The sequence below is a fragment of the Athene noctua genome, chromosome 1, assembly GCF_965140245.1.
Source record: "Athene noctua chromosome 1, bAthNoc1.hap1.1, whole genome shotgun sequence".
NCBI classification, from domain to species: Eukaryota; Metazoa; Chordata; class Aves; order Strigiformes; family Strigidae; genus Athene; species Athene noctua.
In genome coordinates, this window is record NC_134037.1 from 198,027,373 (window position 1) to 198,052,339 (window position 24,967).

At 38.7% G+C, this 24,967-nt stretch overlaps 1 protein-coding gene across 3 annotated transcripts in view; it reads left to right on the forward strand.

The window, feature by feature from the left end:
* RASA3 (RAS p21 protein activator 3) overlaps positions 1–24,967 on the forward strand; it is a 136,520-nt gene that overhangs the window by 20,516 nt on the left and 91,037 nt on the right. For 2 of the 3 annotated variants that reach the window (XM_074909778.1, XM_074909787.1), the window contains exon 2: positions 20,440–20,554. In XM_074909778.1, the coding sequence (XP_074765879.1) occupies positions 20,440–20,554 (115 nt within the window). Of the gene's footprint in view, positions 1–5,571; positions 5,633–20,439; positions 20,555–24,967 lie in introns of those variants that run through there. The other variant, XM_074909796.1, reaches the window with a different exon arrangement.

Sequence of the window (24,967 nt, forward strand, 5' to 3'; positions counted from 1 at the left end):
GGTGTCTAACTGTTCTGGTGATTTAATTTGTACTTATTTAGAACTGTTGATAGAATAGGTGATGAAGTCTCGTACCTGGCATGTTAATGTAGTAGAAGAATAGAAGTAGGATTTTTTTTCTTTGTGGATCTTCAGTGGAGTTTGGAAAGATGTTTGGATCAACAGAGACTACTTCATTGTTTTTTAAAATAAATAACTACTACTGCCTGGAAAAGAAGATGCGTGTTGTAAGTTCTTCAGTATATACCAAACTGAGTAGCCACTTCCAGGAAAGAGTCTGCCCAGAAAAATTGTGAAGTGTAGCATTTTCTTCACTACTCTAAATGTGAGCCTAATAGATATTAGTAGATCCTAAATCCTGAGGTGGTAGATCAGGAGTCTGCTGCATATTGCATTCCAGCCCTAAGCGTATCACAAAAGATAAACTCTTCATTTACCCAAAGCTTTGTGTTTCCTTAACGTAGGTGGTCAGAAGCATAGCTTTCATTTTTGTCCAGAATTTTTCATTCTGCTCTAAATTGGTCTTGTAGAAGGAACAACAATTGAGTATTCATTGCTGTCTGTCCAAAAATACTGCTGTTTTGGTTGGAATTTTTGGAACCTTTTAAACAGTTGTTTCAACATGTGGTAGCTTAATAATACATGGTCTCCCTCAACCTATGTTTAGAATGTTATAGTGATGTATTTATAGTTGCTTAAATTCTACTCTTAAGTGTATGGAATGTGCATGAAATGCAGTTGATAGGCTGCAGTTGATGCCAGACCAACATAAAATCCCCTCGTTATGTTCACTGGATAATTAGCATGACTAAATATTTTTCTTACTGTTTTCTGTCCCTGTAAATCCTGATTGAAGTAGCTAATTAATATTAAAAAGGATCCACCCCTATTCTCTGCACCTGTAATTGCATTATCTTGATGCTGTTAGGCTTTATAGGTGTTTGAGAGAGGAGATATACTATGCTCTGAGTGTTTTTGTAGGGAAGCTACAGCAACAGCTTTGTGATCTAGGGTTCTGTGCAACCTGCAGTTTTTCTATGCAATTTGATGTATTCTTTGTTATGCCCTTTTTTTTTTTTTACTATGTTAATTATGCTATCAAGCTGTTATATATTCTACTAGCAAAATAACATTTGGCATAATTTTTTTTTTTACTATCCCATTTGGAGATGCATAAGTGGAAGACATCCTGTACAAGTGTCATGTTTTAGAGTTAATTTTTAAAAATTATCTAGCTCTTGTTATGTTGCCATCTGTTTTCCTCTAGCTTGAAGAGGAAACAGCTGTTATGAATAATCTCAAGACTTTATTAAGTCTAATAGGTCTGCTTACCTTCAGCTTGCATGTGTATCAGAGTGAATAAATGCACCATTTAGGAGGGAAATGTGGTATTATGGTAGGAACTGTAATGAGTTTGTGTGGTAATACCATGATTCTGGTATGTCTCCTCCATAGCTGGATTTGAATATAGCTGGAGAGAGCTGTGTTAATGGAGCACACTTCACTTGCTGTAACTGTATTGTCTTGTAGAGGGGCTGTTCTCCACTGCTTCTGCCTTCTGTGGTTGGCAGACAGCTGGAGAGTTGGCTGAACCTGGTGACACATTGTAAAAACTAGTTCATGGCTCACCATGTCAAACTTCAGTTTGATGATCAAGCAGAGGCAATAGCTAGCTATATTTGACCTCGGGGAAAGCATTGGAGAGCCAGTGACACAGCCTCTTCTGAGTGGAACAGAATTAGATGTGACATGTGCAGCAAGAAACTTACAGGAAATATTATTTTGGGGAAAATATTTGATTCTCAGATGCACAATAAATGCTACTGAGAGTGAGTAGGGTATGGATGCACTTGATGCAGCCAGCAGATGATTACCTTGTGGGTTTGTGATTGTATTTTAGAATTCACTTTAAGGAGTGAGAGACCTCATGAAAGAGATTATGTACAATGTAAGCTTTAATCACAGTGATTCAGCTGCATTAAAGGGAACGGTAAATGAAAGCAGACAAGTTGACTGTCAAAGAGCACCTTTAAATCGGTTTATTTGAGCTCGAGCATTGCAGAATGGACAAGATTTAGTATGGTTTTACACAGATCAGTTTCCTTGACTGCTTTCTATCTAAATCAAAGGGACATGTCTTGTTAGGTCTAGAAAACTTTCCTGACTGAATAGTTATCTGAGGTAAGAGGATTCAGCAGTAAAGTGGGTGGAAGAGACTAACTGGTAGAGAGCATAAAGTGGTGGTCAGGGAGTGCAGAGCTGAAGAAAGAATGATGACTGATTAAATTGATCCTTTTGTTAAGAGAGTGGCTTCTTTGTCAGAAGCTTTACTGCTTTCGAGTGATTCTTTAAATGATGGTGTTACAGATCACTAGTAAGAATAGCCTTGGAAAGTGAGCCTGTAGTTCCGGTAATTGTGAGACTGCAGCCTTAAATCTTCCAAGAGCATGCATCCCATAAACCTGTTTGAAATACATGTCTAATACCATGCGGTTGTACAGGCTCTGTCCTGTTCACTCTCACTGCTGCCCCATCTCTTGCAACAAGGCAAATGTCTGCAGTGTGAATCTGTTAGGAACCTGTACTCTGCCAGAGCTGGTGGCTGCACAAGGTCTGTTCTGGCCTGATGTGATTTGCTGTGAAAAATGGATTCATGTAGCATGATCATGTGTCGTTGCACCATGTGGGGGAAGATGGGCAAGGAGCAGTTGGCTGGCCTGTGGTGGCTTCAAATGGCTGTGAAGCTACAGTGTTATTGAAACAGGTGAGAAAATCACTGCTCCCTGCTCAAAAAGCCCCTCACTCAACTTTTTTGTCTTTTTGAGCAGAATGCGTGTGTTGGAATTCAAGAAAGTAAGAGACACTAACTTGCAATTCAGTTAATATTAAAAATTAATTGTAATACTTGCCTTCGAACTTTCCTACCAATTTTATGCTATTAAATAGTGTTTGCTGTCTTTCTCTGGAGGAATATCCTACATGTGATAATCCTACATATTACTGTAGAAACCTCTTTTATGTGGCTTGCAAAGGAGAGAAGCTCTGATTAATGACTATAAAAACTCTCTCAAAAAAAAAGCAAGTAACAGTAACCCAGAATGTTGTCACCTAAATAGATATTTCTTTTAAAGAGTGATATTTTTGCTAATCTTTCTAGGCAATTTCTTTGGTTGAATAGTACACTTGGACTTGTTTTTCCACTTGAAGGTGTATCCACTGCCTCGCTTCTGAATTTACAATGCGAGTACTTTAATTTCAGAACAAGTTAGACCTGGAGATAAGAAATGAGTAGGTTCTTTTGCAAAAGCCTCCACTGGTCAAGTGTTTCAAAAGATGTGCAAAACTCAGAACACATGCTTTCCTGTGCTGAGTATTTAACACTCATATTCACAAATGATTCATCTTCTGGGTAGGTCTTTCAGATCTCATAAATCTATAGTTGGCAGCAGTGTTGGTTATGGTATGGTTATTTGTGATGCAATAGTGCCGGGTTATGTAGAGGTGAATTTATGCCTTGCTGGGAACTGTTCTTGGCTTCTGTCAGTGTTACTCTGTTCTTCTGTTCCATGTGCCTACCTGCTTACCACTTGCAGTTCCTCTGCCCCTCTGTTTTGGTACAGTATACCTCAGGCAGCTTCCCAGGATGAGTGTCTTTCCTATCAAAGTAATTTCTGTCGTGAAGCATCTTTTGAATACTTTGCAACTGTTATAACACTTTTTCATGCCTGAATTGGTCTTCTTTCCACAACAAAGCCTTTGGGAGCCATTTTTTCCCTCTCTTCATGTATGTGACAGTACTGCTGTAAGTGTACACTGCTAACAATAAGATATTTCCTGTCATGGTTACTGGGAGCTGTTTGTCTTTTTGTTAGAAGGACCAGATACTTTGTCTTCTCCTACTCTCTCTTGATAAATCCTGGTTTGTGTTTGGTTCCCCCCGACTTGTGCTGTTATGTAAGTAGGCAAGAGGCTTTCAGACCAAGAGGGTGTTGATCTTGACTTGCTGCACATGAGAGCCCTGTGGTGTAAGGCACATTGGTCAGGCTGAGCTGGCTTTGCTGACCTCTTTGTAGCTAGCCCTCAAATGCAGTTTCTGCAAGAACTCATGCAGCTGCATTAGTAAATAGTGTAATGCAATACTCCAATGTGGTCTTTCATCTGAGGGATCTGAAGTTGCTTTTTTGATACAAAGTGCTAGAGAGGGAGGTAGTTCAACTATGGAAGTTAGCAGTCTGACTCGTCATACACAATTACAGTTGGAATCTGAGAACTGGGATGGAATCCAGATCTTCAACCAAAAGAGCTAACCTCTTGCATGGGAATACAAACTTCTTGTATGGAACAGCTCTGCTGTGTGGTATTGCGTTGTAAAAACAAATGGACCATTTTTGAAACTACTTGGAATGAGTAAGGGGTTAATTGAAGCTGAATGGCTTTCCATTCTTGAATGACCTTTGTAAAGAAGCATTGGTCTTTTTTGGTAGCCAAATATCTGGTGTATTCATCCTCATCCCCCAGCATTAAAAATAATGACTACAGCATGCACACTGTTTTGTGTGCATCTACTGTATGTAACTTGTGTTCTACCGTAAAAGGTAAAAATAGGCATCTTTTTATCCAACAAATAGCCTTTGGCTAGGCATGTCTATTTAGATGCTTTACATTTCTCAGCTGCTTATTGTAAATGTCAGTGAGGAACTTTCTTGCAGTCAGTGAAAGTGTGTGATATAATCCAGAAATCAACTTCATTTTACACATGATTATCAGAAGCGTTCCCTGACTCCAGTCTGCTGTTCTTTTGCAGGTCATGAATTTGCACAGGGCTTTCAGGAGATTATTTGAAGACAAGTGGATATTGCACAAGTATAACTTGGCCTATACATACTTACTGACACTGATTGCCTGTGATACCATACCTTCACTTAATCTTCTGAATAAATATGAAAAGACTTGTTGCTTTTTATTTTTAAATTTGTGATAAAACTGGTACATGCTATATCTGCAAGAAAAATGTTGTGTATTTTATATCACTTCTATTGGGCTTTGAAAAATGACCTATTGGTTGATGTATGTGTGGGTAAGTTATTGCTGTTTGCCTGCTTGATGTGTTCTGTAAACTGCTGAGGACAGGGTTGACCAAGGTTTTGTGTATTTTTGGGCTTTTGGTGACTGAGCAGTTGCAGCACATAACTGTGGATTCAAAGCTGTGAGTTTAAATTTTACTTGGGTGTTTTGTCCTTACTGGTCATTGGGCTGAGGTCATTGCTTGCTCAGCCTGTGTGTCATTAAAGCAAACCATTGTCACTAACTAGCTGTGTTGGCCTTAAGACTGTGAAGTTGGACCCTGGTTTGGTTTGGAAAAGTTTTCAGTATAAGACTTCTTAATTGAGATTAACATCACATTTCTATATATATTTTGTATTGCATTATGCTTGGGAATGCTGTGCCTTTATACCTCCATCCTGTCAAATATCCTTGCCCTGCCCTGCCCTGCCCTTTTAAAAGCTTAATCCTCCCTTATCACGTATGAATGTTTATGTAGGCTTAAGCATTTTGAGAAAGCGAATGTCTTCTGTGTTGGTACAGCTCTCACTCCAGTTGGACCTCTGCTACTGAAGCAAAGTCAGAGCAGGTTTGTGCTGTGTTAGATTTGTGGAACTGAACGTACTTATAAAAATAAAACTTTGCAAATTTATTTCAGAGTGATTGCCAGTTGTTCCTCTTGTTCTTGTTTTTTAATTCTCTCACTTCTGCATAGGTAAATTAATTCTGCATTGTCACTAGTAGTAAGTATGCAAAATACTTAACATTCCCAGAATACTTTATAGGCGATGTGTCTTGCTCACCCTCTTTTCTGCAGCTGATATGACTAACTTGTAAGCTGAAACTAGAAGAATAAAAGAAAAATAACATCAATTGAGTTTCATTATATTAACACTTTGCATAGTTTAGAAAAGGACAGTAGATCACTTTTGATTTTTAATACCTTGCTTTATACTTTGCATTAAAAACCAATAGCTGGAAGCTGGATTGCAATTACATTTCCCTGTAAATATGGATTTTAATCACATGAACATTTATAGAAATTACAGGGGAGTATTGTTTTTTACTTGACTGTTTCTTCAAAATCTCAGCTGCTTATACCATTTTAGGTGTATACAGCTACTCTAACTTCTCAACTCTGTGGATTTGATCACTGCTTATAAATAAATTACTACACTCAACCTCTTGCTTGTTTTTCTGCACTCTTGTGCCTGTTATCTGTACTCAGTGCTGAGGAGTGAAGTAGTAAATGTGGTTTTGTTTTTTTTTCTTCCTGGAGTTACTGAAGTTGGATAATCTACATTTGGTTCTCATCACATTGCCTGCACAATGAGTCATTCTTTCTTAGTTAGATTTGTTCCTCAGGCCAAGATTCATGTGATGTTCTCCCTCTCAGGGTGATCAGATTAGTCACTGTTTGAAATCTTGTTTAAAAAATAAATTGCACCGCAGGTTGATGCCTTGCTTACCAGTTACGTGCTTTTGCCCTCTCCTCCTGGCACTTGCTGTATGAGTTCATCAGCATCATTATATTGAAAAATGTTTTATAGTGATGGTAACTGGTATATTATTTGAGTCCCACTGAAGTTAGCATATTCGATTCAGGACTTGGTACTAGCAAGGAATTGTCTATAAGGCAGTGAACTATGAAGTAGTTCAGTGTGCTGAAGTACATCTAGCTTAAACTTAGGCTTCTTTCATTATGCTGTTAAGAACATAAACTACATTGCAGCTGCGGTAGTAGCTTCAACTTTGTGAAACATAAATTTAAAAAACCAGTGGTAGTAATAAAAATTGTTAGCATGTATGGTCTCTTATTATTCTGCTTGAATCAGACTTAAGTATTTGGGAAAGAAACTCCTTGCAGAATTACCTGCATTGGAAATTTGGAGTCAAGAGCTGATGGAGGTTTCAAACAACATTAGGACAGTAACAGAGTTTCCAGTTCCTATTGTGTGATATGTTGTTAAGAAGGCTCTTGAAGCTCTTTATCTTGGTACTAAGATTTCAGGTGTGATGGCTCATTGCAGGAAATAACAGTTTGAAAGACTAGCCATGCAGAAAATGCAAGGTGGCTGGATCACAAGTAGGAAGAGAGAGGGGAAAACATATACTGTGTGGTTATAAACACTTAACCTGGACACCGTCGTTAGCTGGCTAGGCTCTCTATCTAGTCAATGGACAGTGAGAGGTACTCCTTCAAATTATGACTCAGAAAACCAGTTATGTTCGTGCCCCAAATCTCCTTACACAGAGTATGCGTGAATAGTTGATGCTAATGCAGGCACCTAAATTGTATAGATTGTTGAATTGTATGAATATCCCTGGGAGCAATGTCTAGTTTGTGCCTTGAGAGCAAGTCAGGGTTATAAAGGGGCAGAGGATTGGAAGTGGCTGAAATAAAGGGTTATAAACACTGTCATAGTTCATAGGTAAAAACCTGAGTAGAAGGAAAGATGAATTCATATTCCCCATTAAACTTTAATTCTGGCTCTTTTGAACAGTGTTATTTTCCATCTTGTAAGTTGTTAACAGTGTTTTGACAGGAAAATGCTCATGAAGTAAGTAAAGGTGCAGACCAGTGGGGTAGAAAACAAGATTATCTGTAGAAAGTTCAAACAGTGGGTTGGGTTTTTTTTGTGAAGCTTTTTGTGGTGGTCTTGTCAAACACAACCGATACAAGTCTTAGTTCAGACTGTTAGTTTTCCTTTCATTCTGTGTGAGACAGATGCATGTAGTGTCTAAACAGACATATTAAAAATTCAGCTTTGGCTGAACTTTGTGGGTGTGGATGAGCAGCTTGTAGGGAATGTCCAGCTTTCAAAAATCATTGGCAGTTTTGAAAAATGCTCCTCCTCTGGGTGACTACCTACAAACAAAATTTATTTTTGAATCTTGCTCCATTTCTAGACGAATAGCCACTGAAATAAAACAGACCTGTGTTTCTTTGAAGTTCATTTGTCCCTACTGCATTGGGTTCCTCTGGAAGACAACATAACCCTGTATTTTGGCAGTTACTCCTTTGGTGCAGAGATAGGTTGTGTTAAAGCTGTAGTCGAAGTAAATCGACTTGTATACTGTGAGATGGGCACCTGACCCTGTGACTTCAGGTCAAGCAAGAACAAGTGAATACTTTGTGCATGTGAGCTTCCTTTACTTGAAAGATACTTCCCCTAGCCACCACCACTCAGGAGGCTGGGACTTGGATGGGGGATTTCTCATTTGTTTTTTTAGTTTGTTCTGTTCAACACTGGTCAGGCAGTCCCATATACTGCCTTAGAGTTGTGGGTAGAATTTTACAGCTTGTATTTAAAAATAATCTGGTACACTGTCAGCTTGCAACTGGGAAACTTTCAAAGATTTAAGCTTAAGTCTATTCATATGCACATATTTTAGACTTATGTGGACTTTAGCACCATGAAGAATAGACACCTTTGGGAAAGGGGAAACATTACTTTTACTATTACACTGTAACTCATAAGCAAAGCTTAACAATACTTTCCAATTTGTATGAAACTGAAAGAATTTTAACATTTTTGATTTCTGCTTTTTTTCCCCTCCAGAATTAAGTGGCCTATTTGGATCCAAAATTTGTTCTTCTTCGGTACTTTTACCTTCAGTACTTCTTTACCTTTACCTTAGGAAAAGCTAACTTTTCCTTTGTTATTCTGTCAATAGGTCTGAAAATATTTTAGTATGTTCCTAAAGCTGCTCTTGCTAAATGCTGTTTCTGGCCATCAGTGTGTGCCTCTAACATCATCATCATCTTTATCTACTTGTGAAGAAATCTTTGGTTGCCTTTTGTCTTGGCAAAGGTGACTTGGGAGGGTGTTGAACAAGCACTGACTGGAGTGGGGGAAGGAATATTCCTTACAATAACCTAGGGAGAACACTGGTTGTTTAAATAAATAATGTTTATATAATAATAGTAGTAGTAATAATAATAATGACAAATTGGAATCTGAAAATATGAAGAGGTTAGCTGAATGTTGTATGTATTGTTCTTATATCGTGGGATGGCATAGTTAGTTTTTAGAAAGAGTTTATAAACGCTTCTCATTTATGAAGAAAAGGTACTTTCATAAAGTCATACCATTTTTTCTTTGAAGTATACTTCGTATTTGAGTGGGAAAGTCACTTCTGCTCTTTGAAAACAAGGAGAAACTGAGCAGGTGGAGTTCCATAGAAATGCTTGCACTTTGGAGATATTCCCAAGTTATTCCCTCAGTTTATGTCAGTATACTTTTATCTTCATGCAGTCCATACCGAAGGACTTGTAAGCATGTGTCTGCTGAGCCCCATTAGACCTAGTGGAACTGTGCTGGTGGCTCACAGAGTGACTGAGTAGAGGTGACAGCTCCACATGTCAAGAGTGTTCGGAAGTCTGCAAAGAGCAAACACAGAAGACAGTGGTAGCTGGCATTGTCCTTTCCTCCCTATACCTAGGTCAGTTTGTCTTCAACTATATTTTCCTAATTGAAATTTTTATTTCAGTAGTAAGTCAGGAATCCTGTGTTGGTGTGTTTTAAAAAAACAAACAGTTCTTTAGTAAACCTGCTGACATGGCAAATTGAGCCTGTAGTATCTTGGATGGTGATGGTCCAGTGGTGTCATCGTGAGGATGTTCTGTAACTAGCTGCTTCTAGAAATTCTTGGGGCAAACTGTGTGGTGACAATAGTTAAGGCAGCCTGGGTTTCAGAGTAGAGACATGCTCTCCTCTTTCTTTCCACAAAGATATCAACAAGTCTGTAGATCAGTTGCAGTGTATCCTTGCTCATTTGCAGTCTTAAGAGTTTAATTGCACAACACTGCAAATTGGCAAGTGATTGATTTGTTAGTTAACCTCAAATACTTCTAAGCATCTTAAAATGTCCTAAGGAGAGATGCTGTTTGTTTTGTTTGATTAATGGGACTGCAAGCAAGCAACAAGAAATTAGCAGCATCTATGTAAATCTTGTGCATTGTCAGCGTGCATCTATGCAATACAGGCTATTCAACAGTGAATCTTTCTTTGAGATAATTTAAAAAGTTTTTGAAGTCCACCAGTATATAGATCATATAAGGCACCAACCTTAGGAATGACCAAATGAGATTTATTCTTGTTTTGCTATACTTGAAGTGCTTTGTAAACAAAGATCCAGTAACTAAACCAAAACAAATATTGTGGATTATTTTGATAATGTCCCGATCTGTGCATTCTGTTCAGTACAGAGGCATGTTTACAATACAGCACTTGTCAGGTGCCTAAGAACGCAACTAGGAAGTTATGATTTTTCTTGAACTAATGTTTTAATTCAAAAACCATCTATAAACACATAGTCTGAGAACTGTTTATGATCATGCTTTTCTTAAAATAAAGGATTTCTTATTACACTGTTCCTTAGTACATGTGATGCTCTTTGTGTATAAAGGAACACACTAGAAATATGTGGACTAATGAAATATCAAGATCATGTAAAGTTTGAAGTAGTTGTAGTCTTACCTGTTACAGGGTTTGAGGGAAGCTGCTAATTACTGCAAGTTTGGAGGAGGATGTTTCTGAGTTTGGATCTTTTACATGGAAAAATGAATTTGATCTTGTAGGAAAGTACCTATTGTCACTGTATCTGAAGAAAGGCTAAAGTAAAGCAAGTTGGGGATATTTCGAAACCTTTTTCTCTCCCTTATGATGATTAATTTTCTAATAAGAGTGTTCTGGATATGGAGGAAGACACTCTTTACTCGGTTAATTCCTAAATCTGAGGTGGTTTTCAACATTGCCTTGAACTGCTGGGCTCTGAGTCATCCTGTTTCTCAATAGCTAGGTTTTATTTTGCTTTTGAACACTGTGGGGCCAGAGGGCCAAACTGAACTTGATCTAACTTGATCCTGTGAAACAATGGTTAGTGAAGATGTTTCTAAATAAGTAATTCTAAAGCAAGAACAGTTGTGGACAACAGAATTATTAGAGGAAATTGCCATGGTTTCTTAACATTACCGGTAAAGCTTCAACTCTTCAGCAATCACTCCTTTTGTTACTAGTTTTTAATGTAAGCAAAACACAACCTTTGGCAGATTTGTATTTGTCATGTTACTGTAAAAGTTTTTAGTGTCACTTGTGATAGAAGTGACTAATGCCTTGGGAGAGGGTATAATTCATTTTTCATTGCTTGTGTTTTTTCTTCACACAACTATAGCTTTTCGATATACACTAAAAAAAAAGGGGGGGGGGTATACATAGATAAAAATTGTCCTTTTTTTTTGGTCACCTGGCTTTTGATTTTGTCTGTGAATAATACAAATGAAGGCAGGTAAAAGTAGATACTTACTTTCACAGAAACTTTTTCTTGCTTATGCTGATGTTTTTGAGGTTACTTTTGTTCTTTAGCAATGACTATACTTCTTACTATAGAGTAACTATCTTAAACTATCCTAAAGTGCAAAAACTCAAAAGCGAGCAATTGTTGGATTTTGGTCACGTCTTGTTTGTTGTTGTAAATCATTTGCTTGTATTTCCTGTCTCATACTGTTCTCCTACAAATAGCTGAAATTGGTTGCTGGTTGCTTAGTGCAGCTCCATGATGGAATAGCCTGTTTAAAGTTACTTCCTCTCAGCTACTCTGCCCCTCCTGCAGCCTGAATCCTCTCCTTCATAGACTCCCACAACAGATGTTCAGTGACTTAAACTCTGCTGAGAGAATGCCTTTTATAACTTTAGGAAGATGATTTTCCTTTTAAAAAACAGTAGCAAACACACACAACCAAAACCCAAACCAAACACCCCACCCCCCTCAATCCCACCGCAAGCAACAAAAAAACTACAAAAAATCTGCACAATCCACCAATCTAAATGAAGGTCACAATTCAGAGGCACAGAACAACCTGTAGCCAGTCCCTGCATACTGAAACTGGTAGAGAAAACCTCCAGAGCCTCTATCAAATGCAGCTGGGAAGTTGCATGAGGGATGTGTCTTGATGCAAAGTATCATTTTCAAAATACAAGCTGGATGGAAAAACAGTACATGGAAGCTGAGTCTAATATTGTATCAACACAGATAAATACAGTTTTGTTAATTCATGCATTTTTCTGGAGAAATAGAAGAAAGTTACATCAAAGAAACTTGGCATGCTAACCCCAGAGTGCCACAGGAAATCTGAATTCGAATGAAAACTCCTTGAGAACACCATTTTCCTGGCAGTATCCTACTTTAAAATGGTCTCTTCAAAGTGTGCTTTTACACAAAATAGCTTCAGTCTTGTTAAAAAGCAGCTGGACTGTACGTTTTTTATTTTGTGGGATTAAGTTACCATCCTAAGGGAATCTTTAGAGAAACCTGATTCCTGCTGTTAGACCATGATATTGGCAAGTAGCATGCAACCAGTTACATTAATGAGTTGAGGAAAAATATGCTTCTCCTCTTGTATAAACTAAAATCTTAATTTTGCAAGCAGGTCTCTTGGAACTTGATGTATAGACCTCTTTCGGCCCTGGGATTTGATTAACAACCCTTGTGCTAGGAGCACTTAAGTACTTAAGATCATGACAAGATCTTTTGAACCTCCTGTAAGGAACTGAAGGAAGGAATGCCTCAAACATTCATCGACACAGAAAACCTCAAGGACGGACAAGCTGTGGCTTTTGGATTAGTCTAAGGAATGTCACCCAAGGAAGCGGAAGTGTATCGAAGGATGCCCCCCCCACTCTCTTGCAGTTGCATTGACAAACTCCTTAGATAAGCCCCAAAGGGGGAAACTGGACTGAGTGAAACCAAATGTTTCCCATCAGTTACAAGTACCGCTAATCACCGGCGCTATTGTGTAAGCCGGATACTTTTTGGCTCTGTTGTGTAAGCCAGACACCATGCTTGCCTTGCTAATAACTTGGCGGCTTCACCATTGAAGAGTTGACAAGAACTGGTAAGAGGTGATCATTTCTGCCCCCAAGAGCGGGGTGACTGCTCAAGAAGCATGAAGTCAGCAAAAATGTGTGGGAACAGAGGAAAAACCAAATGTGGACAGGGTGAGTACGACCACCGACTCAGTTGGACAAGGGGAGGTGTACCCCATTTCCCCCTTAATGCCTGTGCAGAACCCATGCTCCACCTTTTTCCTCATTCTCATGGAAATGAGTTTGTGGAATACCAGCTCCTCCTCGTGTAGTATGCTAATCAGCTGATAAGATGAACTTAAAAGGCAACAGGAACTGTGCTGTGTGCACCTGCCACCCAAGATTGCTGGACCTGAGACGATGCTGGATCCAGGGGTGGTGATCCGGATCCTTTTCCCCCTTCCTTCCCCCCCTTTTTTCCCCCTTCCTTCCCCCCCTTTTTTCCCCCTTCCTTCCCCCCCTTTTTTCCCCCTTCCTTCCCCCCCTTTTTTCCCCCTTCCTTCCCCCCCTTTTTTCCCCCTTCCTTCCCCCCCTTTTTTTTTCCCCCTTCCTTCCCCCCCTTTTTTTTTCCCCCTTCCTTCCCCCCCTTTTTTTTTCCCCCTTCCTTCCCCCCCTTTTTTTTTCCCCCTTCCTTCCCCCCCTTTTTTTTTCCCCCTTCCTTCCCCCCCTTTTTTTTTCCCCCTTCCTTCCCCCCCTTTTTTTTTCCCCCTTCCTTCCCCCCCTTTTTTTTTCCCCCTTCCTTCCCCCCCTTTTTTTTTCCCCCAGACCACATTGCTTATTGTCCTTTTCCAAGTTTAAATTATTTTCTACCATAAGTAAAACATTTTAACCGGTTGTTTGGTGTTGTTTCACCTTAATTTAATCTGAGGGGATCACAGAACCATTGGTGATACATCCTCAGTGTTCCTTGCATCTTACAAAAAAAAAAAGTAAGGCTGTCAGCCTGCAGCTTCTTACTGCTCTCCAGTGAAAATATCCTCAGCCACTTGTGTTATACCCAGATATTTGGACAGTTTATTGGACCTTCAGGGCTTCAAAAGGACTGAAATGTCTGATCACATGTGTGTAGGAAAGGGAATTTAGCTATTAGCCGTTCTGAGTGATAGGTCTCTCCACCATGTGGGCTGTAGCTGTTAAGCTTAGCTATTGTTACAGCTGATAGAAAGGTCTGTCATTTGCTGTGTCAAAACAGGTTTCAGATCAGAGGAAGATCTGTGTGAAGGTTCCTAGCATAGAATAAGTTTAATCATGTGAGGGGAAAGGGTTGGTAGTCTAGTAGTACGGTACCATGTGTACTGCTGAAGTGGATTGTGCAGAAGGGATTTTAATGGATGCCAAATGTTCCCATCACTAGGCTGTGAAGGCAGTAAAACTCCACTAGAAGTACTATGTCCGAGTAGGTACAAGTGGGTTTTGTCACAGAGATATCAGCTGGTGGTGGTCGTCAGTTTAGCACCAAAGGATTTGGGGTTGATACTGCTGATTACCCCTAAGCCAAGAAGGTTTCCACGTGATGCTCTTGGCTAAAAAGTTGTAAATAATATAGTGTGCTTTGTTTCCTTGCTGGTTACTTGCTGAAGCAGCTCTAGCTTTGGTACCATGTTGCTCTGGGGTTTTTGTTAAGGCCCAGGTCACCAGTATTGTTCTGTTGAGGAAGTGCTTTCCCTGAGTGTTCTAATGTGATGATCATTTCACATGGAAAGAGGCTGGCAGACAAGGGCTTAGATTAAGAACAGGTCATCTAAAAATCTCATTTTCTAGAACATCAAAATCTGTTCACAGATGGCTATTTCTGACCTGGTTTAGAAATCTAATGCAATCTGTCTCTCCATGGGAGCAAAGTGTGTGTGTGCACACACAAATACCTATGGTTAAAGCTAAAAAGAGCTTGCTGGACAAATAGTGTTTCTAGCCACATCTGTTTTAAACGAAATCTCATTTTTAAATATATCAATTGTCTTTATTAGATATTTATGAATTTCATGTGTTTTTCTTATTTTGAGATGCTGTGACCCATATACATAGGTAGAAAGAACATTTTTGACACTCGATGTGTATTACCTGAAAAGTGTTTATTGTTTTCAGGTTACTACAAAACTACACAAGAATACAAAGCTACTTACATAACTACAGTTGCACATAACTCTGTAGTTGCACGCTGGGTATATGGGTTCTTGGAACTTAGCTTTTAAATGTATTTTTTATTTCTTTTTCCTACTTGGAGAGGGAAAAATAAAGTGAAACTTTCCGTTCGAAGAGTACACACAGTATATTGACATATAGGAATTATATCCAAATGTAACTGTATATTCTGCTTTCAGAGGTTATGTTACTTGCACATAATTATCACACTGGCTGTTTAGTAACAATTAGTTTCTCAATGTGGATAGAAGTTTTCTAACTACAACCATATTAATATTAAAAGGGATTATTTTTTCAATATAGCCCTCTTGAGGTATCACAGTCATACCCCTCCCTTACCCCCACCTCACCCCCAGAAAGCACACCTTGCAAAAAAATGAACTGCTTTCTCAACATTCAACAGTAATGGAACTGTTTCCATTCAGTTTAAATCTACACATAGACAAAAAGTTAACATGCCTCTAAGTATTTCTGCATGTTTTCATTAACATTGAGCAGTATTATATTTCTGTTTTAATTAAATTTGCTTTAAGTGTTGATTATAAACTTGCTGGCATCTTGATATTTTACATGTACACTGGGTTTTGTGCATGAGGAGCTTTTTATGCATAAATTGTGATAGAGAATTGGAGCTCTGTGTGTGTGCACATCTTCCTTTTTCTGTTTTTGCTTGATCTATGCATATTGGAAGGAATAATGCCTTTTCAGAAGAAAGAGAACTTGAAAGGAGTGCTTGAGATTTTTTTTTTTTTTTTTTTTTGTTCTTTACAGATTACAACATCTCTATTGGCATAGAGAGCTTAAGGGAGAACAGGAGAAGCTTTTAATTCTTGACATACATTACCGCTCTGGTTTTGTTCTTGACATGCTTGCCTGCGAGCTTCTTTGGAGAGTGTTTTCCTGAATATGGCAGAAACAAAGTGGATTGTTGTTGGTTTGGATGTGTTGCCCTTTTCAGATTTTAGGTATTTTGTTTTTCTACTCAAGTCTTTCAGCATGCTCCCTGAAGTCAAATGCTGCAGCATTGAAAGCTCAGCTGCTTCTATTGGGTTTATTTTTTTTTGAGGTAGGTTTTTGTTCACTTGTTTGTTTTCTGAAATAGATTGGGAATTGATTTTCCCATGTCATTTTGGTAAAATCAAATATGTTGTCGCTAGAAGATAGCAAGCTAAATTTGTTGACACATTATAAAATCTTCCTTAATGCACTCAGATTGGCAGATGTGTGCTGGTGACCCAATACCTAGAAGCACAGGAGCCACAAATTTTGTTCCAGAAGGTAGAAATAATGCTGGGCTGTTGTGCATTCTCTGCTTTTCAGAAAGTTGCACCTCGGGAAATATGTCAAAAGCCAAGATGACACAATGCCAAGTATCTAAATTAAATTCAAAATACCAGATGCTTCAAAAAATTTAAGATGGCAAAACCTTAAGAAAGTATATACATGTACATATATATTTGTTTATTCCTAGAAACATTTTGAAGGATTTTCTTGTTTTTATGGTCTCAAACATCTAAGCAATGCTCTTCTCTGCCATATATGCAGGAGAGCCCTTTTTTCTTGCTTTGCCTTTATTGCCAGTGTCTTAGCAGAGCGGGAATGTATGATATTGGAAGCAACAAGATGAATATGGTTTTGGGTTTTTCCTTCCTACTTTTCCAGCCTGTTGCATTCCCTGTGCCTAGCTCAAGCTAAGCTATCTGTACTGCCATGTTAGTCCATTTTTAAACTAGTAACCCAGTATTGCTGAGGAGAAGATAGCAAGCCAGTGAGGTATTCAGAATTGTGTAGTCTATTTTTAAGACTTGTCCAAAATGTCTAATGATAAACCTAGCAAAGCTGATTTCAGCTGTGGAAAAGTTAAGTACTTAGTGCTGAGTTGAGTGCATCACACAGTTAAATTAAGACCCATGTACATTTAGAAGTGCATGGATAGAGAGCAAAGCTATTGCAAACTTGAACCAGTTAATTACTGTGCCACTGTGGCTCCAAATGGAAGAAGCCTTATGCTCCAAAACAAAGTGCCTTGTATATTTTAAATTGTCAAGGTCTTGGACATCTTAGGAAACTTTATGGTTCTTCTTAGCGGAAGTGGAAAACTGAAGGTTTTAAAGGTGAGTATATTGATTATTTGTCTGCAAACCCTCTTTAAATTTTCTAGCATACAGGCACTTCACAAATACGAAAGGGGGAGGGGACAGGGAGGAAGTGGAGCTGCCTTTTGAAAATGCTATTGATGAAGATGCTTTTTCTATAATAGATAGGTTAAATGATTAAATTCTTGCCCAAATTAAATGGTCTCATTGGCTCTGATTGCTGAGAATATGGAAATGGTGCATGACTATCAAGTATTCTGGGCTTTCTTTTTTTCATTTCAGTAGTAGCAGAATCAAAATACTGAGCAAATTGTTCAGCTTCATTGTAGATGGCAAAACAGTGCCACAGAGGGAACATTTTTGTCTTAGAGGGATCTAAAGAGCAACTGAAGCTCTAACAGTGCATTTGTTGACATAAAATGTCTGACTAGAGAGCTGAGTCTTCAGCTATGCTTGAAAGCTTGACAAATTTTTCTTTCTCGACTGCTCAGTGCTGGAGGAATCTAAACAGCCATTGGCTGCAGCCAGTGAAGAAGAAACCTTTTTTTTTTTTTTTTTTTTTTGGTAAGCTCCTACTCAGGTCACTAACATGATTAATATATTTAGGTTTTAGGTTGGTCAATTAATCCCTTGTTCTAGTCTTAATGGTTTTTCAGGGCCTTTTTCCAGTTTGAAGAAAGAAATTACTGTAAAATGTCTTCTCCCTCTATCTTCCCTCTGTACCCCACTTTCTAATACTGTGATGCTGGTGAGCTTTAATTTGCTCTACAGACTGTGCAGACAGTCATTTTCTAGCAATGCTAAGCGATGTCTTCCTTTGCATTGCATTTAGGTTTTAATATTGTAGACTTTTCTACTGTAAGCCTTTCAACAAAGGGGAAAACTGAGGTTTCAAAATACAGTTCTTAGACTGCTCTGACATGACTAAGTATTAACTTTAAGTGCTTAAGTGAATATTGTGTACATCAGAAGACTGGAAATTAAGATCTGGAATTTGTTTTGTGTATGTGCATTCATGCTGAAATAGGAAGTGGAAGAGTGTAGAAAAAAGGAAATTGCCGACTTTTTATGGTTTAACTTTGAGCTTAAAAGGTTTTGTCCTGTTCTTGTGGAAGAACCATGAGAATAGTGTGCCAGCCCCAGAAGACTTCCTTATCATCGTTCTGCTGCTGAAACTCTTCCTGTTGACATGCGCACACTCTCTCTGGGGAACCTTACCCGGTCATCCAGAAAAGAGGCTAGTTTCACGGAACTTTAATGTGAGAACAGATAAGAGAAATTTGGGTGCTCGGAACTTCAGGAGAGGATACAAATGCAGAGACTTCAGTCTGTGTGAGGCTAGTGTTTTTGATTTGTAACTTGTTTGAACTCAGACTAATAAGAGTAAGAGTTTATGGGTTACTAGGGCAGAATAGACTTCAGTGCAGGCTGAGCAAGCCATCAGTAACCCTCAATATGTTTTTGACTAGAGCTGCTGCAGTTGAACTATTGCTAACACTTCAGCTTAGTTTAAAGCCACGTTGGGCATGCCAGCAGATGTTACAGTCACACCTTCGAATTAGAGCGGAGATGGCTTTTTTTATATATATAATGTCTCACAACTCTGAGAGAAGTGGGAAGAATGCTAAGTTACATCATCTGAGCACAGAGAGCAAACTTAGTAACGCCTCACTTCAAAACCCTTCTAAATATCTGAAACCATGTTTTCATGTCCCTTTTCAATGCCTGTTTGTGTTCTACAGTTAGCTTTAGGATATGTACGCATGTATGATCACCCATATACAGGCTGTTTGTGAGAAGTGTGTATGTGTGGCCTTTCCAAGGGCATGTCATGAGTCAGTTAGCAAAAGCGTGTGAACAGTGTGCCTGGAAGAGGTCACAGGCAGGAAGACAATGGAGTGCTTTGTTACTTTATGCTTTACCTTTAAAGCTGAGGATGCAGGTTGGCTTAGTGTTTCCTTGCTATAGTTCTTCAATATTTACATGCACATGCATCAGAGTGCAGTTGAACAAATCTGCAGAAAGGAAAACATACGTCTTTACAGAAGGTAGGGTTGAAAGAAGCAAGATGATTCTCTTAATAGTATAAAGCTGTTTGGGAGCTGGAGACTGTGAAAGCATGTATCTAGTAAAATGCACTTAAGCTGAGCTGCAGCCGTACGATAAAAAGTTATATTTGGTACTGTCATTTAATGAGTTCCCTTCTCTACTGGCAAACAGACCTGTGTTCACTCAGTTTGGCTGTTCTAGTTTTATTCCTTGTATTGTTATTTTTATTCTTTTTATTTTTACCAGGAGAGAAGGATCTAGTTCCCATGCTATTTAATAATCTTCAGGTACTGAAAGAGTGAAGGTACATAAGACCTCATGCATTGTAGGCTTATATTTAGTCATTCTTTGAGAGTTCTAAATTCTGCTTTAGAATTAAGTCACTCCCCCACGTAGTGTTAAGGTGCTTTAGCAAAGCCAGTAGGAACATTACCCAGTTTCCTGCCTGAGGGTTTTGATTTTATCTGTCTGCCAAGGAAGTTTAGTGCTCATCTTTAGTTATTAATGGATATGTAGAGGGGGAAAGCTGTGGTTTTATTCTTGTTTTGTACTCTTGTGTTTCGTCGTCTCTTGGTTACCCTTAGTTCCTCCATCTGGCCTTTTTTTTCTTTTCTTGCTATAGGATACACACATGTATCTTGTCGCATTTTTGAAAAAAATATTTATTGTGAAGAATATTCATGACATGCATGGTACCTTTATGCAAGGACTTTTAGGCAGCTTTGCAAGTGCTATTTGCATCAACAAAGTGCTTTGATTGTTGACTGTTAAATAGTGACTCTTTTTCATCTCCACATCTTTGGAGAGTGGTGGAGGATTGATCCTTATTTGCTGTGTTTTGGTAATGCCTTTAACATAAAATCAGTGGGCTGTATTGGAATGCTTTATTACCATGGTGTATTGTGTTCCTGGTATCTTATGGGAGGACTGATGAAAACTGAAACACAAGTTTGCAAGGAAGCAGTATGCACCCAAATATATGTAAATAAATCGGCCACAACAAACTGTTGAGCTGTTGCTGGCTACTGCTGAGGTCTGAACTCGGTGACTGTCAGGAGCTGCTGCCTTGGAAACAGAATACTACTGTTAAGTTTAATAGACATTTCACATTTGGGAAGAAAAATACAATGTAATACTTCGTTTTAGCCATGTTGCTGACGCTGCATTAGTTGACAGATGACTAATTTATGGATAATGTTTTAATATGTAATCCTTCTGGATTTTTTCTTTTTTGTCTTTAGGTGAAGCCAAAAATCTTCCTACGTATCCGGGGCCAAACAAGATGAGGGATTGCTACTGTACTGTAAACCTGGACCAGGAGGAGGTTTTCAGGACCAAAATAGTGAAGTCATTATGGTAACAAATACATATATACGTGTTCTGTTAACTCTTCGCAGTCTCTGCTTATTACATTTTTTTGATGTTCCAAAGATACTTTTTTTTAGGGAGGGGGGAAGAGGGGTGATGAATATAATCCTTCTTACAGTTTAAGAACACCAGTGGCAGAACTATTAATGTCACGATTTCTACCTGTATATGTGGGAAAATGTCTTCACCAAGGCAAGACGTATTGACTCTTTTCCTAAGAATGTACAGCTAGTGTTCTTTTCTTTCTGCAATATTTGTTTTGAACTTCCCTAAGCTTTTTAGATCTCAGCTTAGAAGGGAGCACTGAACTCCACTTTATGTATGTCTATGCTTAAAATTTTGCATTGGTCTAGCTATCCTGATGGGTGGAGTTAGGGTTGTTTTTTTTTTTTCTCCTGTCATGAGGATGCAACTGAAATTAGATGTTTGAACATAAGATGCCTGTCTGATTATCTTGGACACTTCCTGTGAGACTGTAGAAGCCAAATGCAGAACAAAACAGAACAAGGAGCATGTAGCAAAAGTTAAAACGTGTTCTCCTGGACATCCCCAAACATAAAAAAAATAAAAGGAATAAGGCTGGGCATACATGTGTACTCTGGCAAGTGAGGCTTTTTTTGGAGTGGAGGGAAAGAAGAAGCAAGGAATGGTCAAGTTTATAACTTTAAAAATATAAAGTGGGAAAAGAGTGAGAGTTGGGTAATACAGTTAGGAATTTGCTATTTGTCTTGTTAATGCAAATAATTTCCTTTTGAGAAATAGCTCTAGACCTCATCCCCAACCCCCCAGAAGTACCTAATGCATTTGAGGATGCAAGACTGAGTAGCTTGAACTGAGACTTATTCCCTTAAGTTACTTTAGTAGTTTTTCCGCATAATTTTTTGTCATCTTTGAGTTGTTGTTCCTCACCTTATATTCTGATATGGTATACTGGTGTCCACAATGGAGACTTTTGTTTCTTGAGGTATTTCAACTGGCTCAACACAATTGGAGTGCTTTTGAATGATGATGCTGTTTCCTGTTTGTAGTGTACTGTATTTAAAAAAAGAAAAAAGCAAAGACTGATCGCAAAGACTGATCTGTATGCCTTTGTTTTAAAACCATAACTGACGTGCAGTGTCCCTAAACTAGTTGTCCCTGAATCAGTTGTTTCTTTAGAAGTAACTTTGTAACTGCTTTAAATTAACTCCTGGGTCAACCTACTATAGACCTCCTGCTTGCAACTAGAAGTTGCACAGTGGATTTTTTTGCTGGGTGACCATTAGAGCATTGCAGGGAAGTGGAAGGTGGGGGAGTGGGGATGTATGAGAAGATTATATAATTTCCTTAAACTAATCCAAGTATTTTTCTATTGAGAAAACAAACTCTTAGTAGTAGGAATAAACAAGTGTAATTCCTTCAGTGGGAAAAATTTCATCTGTCTTTAGGTATCATTATAAAGCTGAAGAGGTACACTGGTGCTGTGCAGAACTGGAAGGTTTCTGGTTTTCTGTGGAGCTAAGTTGTTTTCATTGATTGAGGTGAATTCAGAGCGATGCAATGATCAGAGGTCTGGAAAACATAACCAATGAACGGTTAAGAGATTGGAATTATTTAGCCTAGAGAAGAGGGATGAGAGTAGATATAACTATATAAATACATTAAAAAACAAAACAAAAAAACCACAAGCAACAAGACACCACACACATATACCCCAACCCCCTCCAAAAAAAATTAGGAGGGAGGGAATTTCTCTGTATGTCCTGTATGGATATAGCAAGTAATAATGAACTTAAAATAGAAGTGGGGGAGGAAATTTAGGTTAAGGTTTATTGTGAGGAAAAATCTTCCTGTTAAAGATTCTGAAGCACTGGAGTAGATTGCATTGGCTTTTCCATATTTATTGCTGAAGGCTTTTAATAGGTTCTATATTATCAGTCCTGACCAAAATAGGGGGACCTTCCACATGATCTCTCAAAATCAAAAGTCCTATTTTCTTTGATCTAAGGGTTGACTAAAGATGATCTCTGTTGCTTCTTCTCCCAGTGAATTCCTGTCTTCAGTGGTAGTCTACCTTTTCCCTCGGTGAGATTCTATTTGCAAGTACTGTTTTTGAAAAACTTCTTCACAGTCCATGAATACTCACTTGCAGACATTGATATCAACTGAATTTTACATTTATCCATATAGTTGTTTCTCTCTTCTTGTTCGTCTGTTGTATAAAAGAAAAGCTGACAAAAATTCCAAATACATGAATGGTAAAAGTGGGATGTCTTTCCAATCTGTGAGTAGAAATTGCTTTTATTTAGTGAGGCACACTCTTAATCTTTTATGACTTTGTTTACATTTATTAAAACAAGTGCATAGACTTCCAGAAGAAGATGTTTTTCAAATTATTTCAGGTCATACTGCAGTCGCCTATTGTTTTTCGTAAGACTCCCGAGATGAGCACATAGCTGAGGAGCTAGTCATGCTGTTACATTCTTTAATGCTTGTTTGTAAATTGACTCAATCCATTGAGTAACTGTGAATTACTGGACAGGCAAGGTATATGTGCCCTAAGGCCCGTGTAATTTGTATGCAGCAGAGAAATACCTGCTTTCATGTACAGTGTTTCTCTGACAGGTGCTTGTCGACATAATAGTGAAGTGTGTGTTGGGTCCCTTTTTCTGGGGTATTGTTGCTGTGATATACGATGTTAGATGGGAGCAGGGATGTGAAGCTGGGACAGTGCATGACTAAAATAATTGAATACTGCCTGAACGTCTGCGTGGGTGACACAGCGTTTGACTATATTTGAAGGGGAGAACACTGGCTCTGCTCTGTTGCTCATGCCTATTTTCTACTTCGTATCACTTCATGGCTGACACGGGGCTGACTTACTGTAAAGGAAGCTTTAAGAATTGTCTGTAGTTTCATTCATACTGGTAACTCCCCCATCTTCCAGTAAGATCAGAACATTATTTTCATGTAGTCTATGAAAAATAAAATGTTTTGTGTGAATATTTCAATTGAAAGGTTTCATATGCAGCCCTAGCACTACTGACTCTGAAACAATGTCTTCTCATCAGATTTGTCCTGGAGAAACGTATCTTTTCCAACATATCTGCATTAATTGGCTCTTTTATCTGTATGAAAAGGCCTATAATTAAAGTCATGCTGAAACACTGTCTTGTGTGCTTGGGAATTCAAGGAGGGCTTGGTTGTGGGTTTTTTTTCCTTTTTCTTTTCACTCAATTGAACTTCATTAAGCTTCCACTAAGCACTGCAGAAATGTGTATTTTTCTAGGCAGGCCTTCTCCTGATGTAAAGCTTAAATAGAACTGGCAAATGGGAGAAAGGAAGCTGTTATCTCTCCTTCTCAGATGGACTTGGATGAATGTCCAATTCTGGCTTGCTTAGGATATCTGTGGCAGAGCCTTCAGACTCTGACTCATGATCCCCTGTGTTTTATACTGGGACAGTGTAAGAAGTTGCCTCCCTGAGCTCTGTCCGAATCTTTGGCAACAGATTTTTATTTTATTAGGCTGCAGTAGAGGCATGAGAATATAGCTGAGAGCAGTAACCTCTTAAATCAACAAAGCACAAGTCATTCAGAACTCTTAAGTACTGAACCAACACATCTTGTTGCCCAGACCAGTGCCTGTACCAGCGCTCTGAAGAGAATCTCTGTGAGTCTGATGCCCTTTATCTAAGTTTGCATCTCAAAAACTGAGAGCAACCAGCATGGTGAACCTTAACTCCTCTGTTTAGCAGTCAGGTGGGACTCATAAATTACAATTAGGAACTTAAATCATTCCTGCCATCCAGCTTCTATTGGTTTCTGTTAAACTGGGTGGTGGCACTGCTGCCTTGTGCTGGAAGATTGAGGGCTGCTGTGAGGATAACTTGGTAGCATCTGACTGAAACAAGTCAAGGGTTACAACATGGGCAGGCCTTCCTATGAAACCACAGAGCAGTGTGAAAGTACTGTTTGTGGGGCAGTTTAGAGTCTTCCAGTTTCTCTGGGGATCTTCGGACAAGCACAGTGAACATGTGGGTTGGTCAGAGCAAGCTCTCCAGGTTCCCAGGAAGAGAATCTTGAACTCTTAAAGCAGCACTGTTTTCATAAACTCCTTGGCACAAGCTTTTAGTAAATTCTAAGAAGGTCACATGCAAGTCATAAGATATGAGGGAGAGGTCAGTTAAAGCCAGGATTTAATATGCTTCTCTGTTTTGTATTTGTTGTTAAATATATATATATATCTCCATCATCTGCAAAGGCACTGAACAGAATTGGATCCATTCCATATAACCTAGCAGAGATGTATGTGAAGGGACTCATGTATTTTATGTCCTAAGGAAAGTGTGAGAATTCCTATTTTCTTAAATATAGAAATCTACAACCTTTCTTTAGCTCTGAGCTCCAAGTAGACAGCCTGA